The following is a 5,615-nucleotide window of genomic DNA, read 5'->3' as shown; positions in this document are numbered from 1 at the left end:
TAAGGCATTCTAAATTTGTACAAACTCTGTTTAGGCCACGGTTAGAGTACTGTGTGTAGTTTATAGAAAGGATGTTGAAGCCAGAGAGAACATACAGCATCGATTCACCAGGATGATGCCAGGGATGGGAAACTGTGGCTATGAGGAGAGGCTTGAGGGACAGGGATTGTTCCCACTGGAGCAGTGAAGGGCAAGAGGAGATTTAATAGACGTTTTTAAAATTATGAAGGGTTTTCATAGAGTGACTATTTCCTCTGATTGGGGAGTCAGTGATGAGGGGGGTCATCAATTGAAAATTGTCACTAAGACAGTGAGAAGACAGGGTGGGGAATGTTCTTTGTGTTGAGACAGAGACCATCGTATCTTTTAAGGGAAAATTTGGTACATATTTGGAGCAGAGGTAGATACAGGTCTATGGGGAAAGTGCTGGGCACTGGGGTTAATTTTGGGCTGTTCTAGCAGAGAGCCTGGCACAGACACAATGGACCAAACGGCCTTTTTTTGTGCGGTAAATATCTATGATTCTATGGTATTAATAACTATTAAAGCAATATAGTGCTGCTCTGGTAGTTAAAAAGAGAACCAGCAGAACTACAGCAAATGATGAAACCACAATATGGGCAATCGATTTGAGAAAAATTGTGTGACTTGTAGCAATAACATGATAACAGAATTATAGGAAGGAGAAAAGATCAGAACGAACACAAAGAAAAGGAGAGAGCAACAGGGAAAAGGGTGGAATAAAAGGTGACGAGTTAGGGGTCAGAAGAGATTGTGGGGCCCGAGCACAAGTCAAAGATTAAAACAGAGGACGGAGTATACGATGGGGGAGTGGGAAAAAGGAGAAATGGGAACAGGAGAAAAATGTTTCTAAAGTGATATAAAAGTAACCGATTGAATAGTGGGAGAATTGAAAGAAGTTACATTAAAACTATAGTCAAAAATGGAAAATGAAAGGTAGAAGGGAAAATGACAAAGTGGAGAGAGGACGGGAGGAGATAAGGAGATTGCTGAATGCTGCACTTTCCATTCATTTCCTAAACTGTAAATGTAATAATGAGAGGGGGGAGTGTAGCGACGAGTAATTCAGGAGTCCAATCTGAAGCGTTGCAAGAATCTCCGAGGTCGTCGGAGAGAGGGAGGAACAAGTTCCTTTTTTAAAATAGTGATGAGTCAGAGCAAAGGAGGAAGAAACAGGTATAAAAGGGAGAGAGGGAACAGAGACATGCAGAAGCCGGGGACAGGAGAGAGAGAGAGTCAGACCAATATAGACATCTCATCATCTGGGAGTTAGGGACAGTGAAATACATTTAGATCAGGAAAAAAAGACAGCAACAGTCTGAGCACCAGGAGCAGCGAGTGAGGAGAACACTTACTGTTAGTTTTAGAGAAGCCCAGGCTGAACAGTCGTGAGCTGAGATGAAGAGTCTCCTGTGTGTTTTGGTAATCAACATGTTCCTCACCTCCTTTCCCACTTCTGTCTTGTCGCAGTCTTTGAAGAGCGGGGAATCAGGTATCAAACTGTGCGGCCGGGAGTTCATCAGAGCCGTGATCTTTACTTGTGGAGGTTCTCGCTGGAAGAGGCTTCTTGATAACCAAAACGGTGAGTATTCAAAAACTCCCTTTACTGTGTCCCTGTCCAAAAAACAATCCAAGTTCAGCGTTAGAAATCGAGAGGTTATAGTGTTATTGATGGAGGCTCTCACTGAGCCAGGGATATAGTGATCATATTAGGTTTATTGTAACTGGAATATGCATCTTCCTATTTATATGTAGAGGCAAACCCCTAAAAGTTCACCGTGGGTATGAAGATTGTTTTAAAATTAGAAATTGTTCATTTCAACTTTATTTGCGAGGAGCAGCCTTTCTCTTAGACCTTGAGGGGAGAAACGTGTGTATTATAAGATTATTGTTAATATATGTTATGATGTAAAACGTCTGCGGACTGCAGTCGGCATCAGACAAGGGTGAGTAGAAATGTTGGAAATACAGAGCGGCTCAGTGATCATCTGAAGGACAAGTTAACGTGAGACTCGTTGTCAGAACCATTATTTTCAGGAGAGAACCGCTGTCTTTCGGATGCTGACTGACCTGATGTTCATTTCCAGGACTTTCTCTTCTTATTTCAGATTGTCCAGCAGTGTCAATGACTCTTTTATCTGTAGCTCTGAGTGGGTAAAGTTGGGTGCAGTCACCTGGAGGAGGTCTCACCCAGCAGTTACTGTTTATTTGGAGCTAGACCATCGCCTGACTCTGTGATGAAGCAAGGCTTCCCATCATGGAGGAGATATCCTGGGTAAATGCTGGCATCACCACACGTCCTGATCATATTTTAATGGAATCTCACAGTGCTTTTAGGGCGCTATTTTTGTTTAGTGCGAACATCATTTATTTAAACACTTCACACTTTCCACCTCTTTTCTGATTAACTTTTTAGAATTACCGACCCTAATTATTGTTTAGAGATGTGACTATACTTCAGGTACTGCTCACAGACCAGCACCTGTAAAGTGTGATGCAGAACTGGAAGGCTTGAATTATGCTGCATCTGACCCTCTGCCCAGTCAGTGCCCGCAGGCATGAAGATGCAGAATTCTGCTCGCTGACTGGTTGTACTTTTAATGTCAGCAGAGAAAAGGCTGATGAGAATGTTGATTCATTCCCAGTACTGCAAAGATTCAAATTTCAGTTTAAGAAGCCATAGAGTGCACTGCCTGAGAACTGGTCAAACTCAGCCTGACACGACACTGGAGTTATACTGCACCTGGTGTGAAGCCCAAGTGGTGTGAGACTACCTTCTGGAGATGGTCTCATATCTGTTGCCTTTGATATACTGCCTTGGATGGGGAACACAACTCCTGAGTTATACTTCCAGTTTCAGTGCGCTGTGTATCCAAAACCGCCTTGCATAGGTGTAAAGGTGGTACAATGACACAGTTAAAGGGACATCTGTCATTCTAAGCAGCAATCGGAAAGGAAGGTCAATAGCATAAAGATTTTAATTTAAAACAATATATATTTCCACTGACTTGTAAACCACTGATTTATTTCACGAACAATTCCCATTTGAAGCACTGGGGGTGGAGTGGGGGTTGGGGGGAGGTGGGGGGTGGCAGGCCAGAAGAACATGTCTAAGATTAGGCTATTGGTAGAATACCTGAGTAGATGCATGACGAAGGAGGCCAACAGAATATAATCGACCTGACAAAATTCCAGCATGTCATCCTTGAATGTGGAGGATGGTGTCAGATGAGGCAATCACTGCCCATAGTGAGTATGACCTCGCAAATTTATTATTGGTAATTATCAGCATTTCACCGATATCAAACAGCACTGGGATGGCATCAGCTTATCGAAGTTATTTTCTGTTTTACCTTCTTTCCGGATCAGGATCCTGGAAATAAGGATAGAGATGAATGGTTTGAGAAATTGTTTTTGAAGGGGATGGCTAAGAAAAGACAACAAACTGGATTGGAAAACGATGAATCAAAACAAGGTTCTGGTATAGATTCAGAAGTCTGAAGTGCACGAACTGATTCCAGGACTAGTGGCCGAATCCCATTCTGCAAATAGCTATTAATAATAGTTTGACCGTGCGTAGTGTATTGACAAAAGAGCAGAATTTCCAGCTGTCAAGCAGGGGAGAGAAACTCACAAATCAAAAATTACAAACATGTAATTCCTATCGGCAGGGTGGGGTGGGGAGGGGGGTGACGGGAGAAAAAGAGAGCAACAGTCCAAGAGTTAGAGAAAAACAAATCTGCCAATAGACAAAAATGTTTCCCTAAACACATCAGAATGGGTAAGTTCTCTCATGAGGTCGCTCCCCTCTAGAATTGGTGATCCACTGACTGGTGCTTTAATCAACTTTCTGTCACAACTGCAGTGTAGAACTGTTCAACTGATTGACCAGACATTGATTACCCACTCGGGATAGTTGTCAATTATTTCTCTGACTACGTATGCAACAATGTATACTTAAACAACTATATCCGCGCAGTCCGTATACAGTGGAGTACATTAAAGCAGAGGACTTTTGAGAGTCCAGAGGCTGGAACATTCCTCTGCCCTGGACAGAGGAGCGCAGGTGAAAGCCTCCTGCAGTCGGGACAGAGGGAAGGAAAATAAAAGCAATTTCAATAACCTATTAGTGATGACAGGTGGAGTTTTATTTCTGTTCCAGATCCCTTCCAGACTTCATCTGATAAGGACTACTTCAAGGAGATGGACAACATGAAGAAGATTCAGAGGATGTTTGACAATGACAGGAACCAGCAACTTGAACCATCTTTTGCAGAGCAAGTGTTCGACGATTACTACAACCAGTATGAGCAGATACCAGATGATTTCAGTGAGTACATCCGCCAGATTGAGGGAGGCAGCAATAAAGACCGGGCATTTGCATCGTCACAGATGCAACATCTACCCTGGGCCAGATCCTTCAGGAAGAAGAGAGATGGATCGCCAGGAATGTCAAGCAAATGCTGCACTTACGGCTGCACCAAAAAGGATATCAGCATCCTCTGCTGAAAACTGTACATCTATTGATAGAATATTCTACACACATGGACTCTGTTTAAGTGAGATTGTAAAATGTGTAGTCTATTAAACATCTCACAAATGTGGAATAACGCAAACGTAATTTACATGTAATTCCTAGTATGGTTTATGGTCTATGTGACGGACTTGTGATAGTCATCCTGAAACTCTTAAAACAAATAAAAAAAATTGCAGCTGTAAAGGTTTCAACTTTTCATTTCTTGTGAAAATTATTTTTTGTAAATAGTTTATTTTGTTTGTTAACAAATATTATAGTCTATTTCCCAATGGTCTCCGCACACTATCACTCATCCCCATGAGTAACCAATATAGGCAAATTTAGTATGTATTGATGATCACAGGTATAAGCTTTACCTTATATAAAACCATATTAGCTGGTATAATAAAATATATATGATAATGACTTCCTCCTGATAGGCAACATTAAATAGGGGAAAAGTTAAGATCATACACAATTTTCCAAATCCAATCCTTTACAACAACAACTTGCATTTATATAGCGCCTTTAACGTAGTAAAATATCCCAAGGCACTGTATTATTTATTAATTTAAAGGCATCATCACACCACTTGCGAAAAGGGTTTAATCTGATAACTGCTACTTAGCCTCAGAGGTGTTCCGCTGTGCGACGAGCTCTTCAAAATATAATCTGAAAACATTCCTTTATTTTGTTCCAATGCATCAAATGATGCTGAACCCAGAAAAACTACTGCAACTAAACATAGAAACATAGAAAACAGGAGCAAGAGTAGGCCATTAGGCCCTTCGGGCCTGCTCTGCCATTCAAAATGATCATGGCTGATCGTCTAACTCAGTACCATGTTACCACTTTTTCCCCATATCCCTTCATCCCTTCAGCATGTAGAAATCTATCTATCTCCTTCTTGAATACATCTAATGACTTGGCCTCCACTGCCTTCCACAGGTTCACCACCCTCTAAGTGAAGAAATTTCTCCTCATCTCGGTTCCAAATGGCATACCCTGTAACCTGAGACTGTGACCCCTGGTTCTGGACTCCCCAGCCATCGGGAACATCCTCTCTGCATCTAGTCTG

General features: G+C 41.8%; 1 protein-coding gene across 1 annotated transcript; it reads left to right on the top strand.

Annotated features, from left to right (window-relative positions):
* Positions 1 to 1,217: 1,217 nt before the first annotated feature.
* LOC137321275 (relaxin-3-like) lies at positions 1,218 to 4,741 on the top strand. The gene is made up of 2 exons (XM_067983627.1): positions 1,218 to 1,603; positions 4,184 to 4,741. The coding sequence occupies exons 1-2, from the start codon at positions 1,420 to 1,422 to the stop codon at positions 4,528 to 4,530; spliced, it is 531 nt and encodes a 176-aa protein (XP_067839728.1). The 5' UTR covers positions 1,218 to 1,419; the 3' UTR covers positions 4,531 to 4,741.
* Positions 4,742 to 5,615: the final 874 nt, after the last annotated feature.

The sequence above is a fragment of the Heptranchias perlo genome, chromosome 4 (genome assembly GCF_035084215.1).
Source record: "Heptranchias perlo isolate sHepPer1 chromosome 4, sHepPer1.hap1, whole genome shotgun sequence".
NCBI classification, from domain to species: domain Eukaryota; kingdom Metazoa; phylum Chordata; class Chondrichthyes; order Hexanchiformes; family Hexanchidae; genus Heptranchias; species Heptranchias perlo.
This window is presented reverse-complemented; position numbering and strand designations above follow the sequence as displayed.

Excerpts from the sequence above, each read along its gene's own strand:
- LOC137321275 (XM_067983627.1), top strand. The coding sequence starts at position 1,420 with ATGAAGAGTCTCCTGTGTGTTTTGGTAATCAACATGTTCCTCACCTCC. Across the intron at positions 1,604-4,183 it reads GCTTCTTGATAACCAAAACG|ATCCCTTCCAGACTTCATCT; the intron begins GTGAGTATTCAA and ends TTTCTGTTCCAG.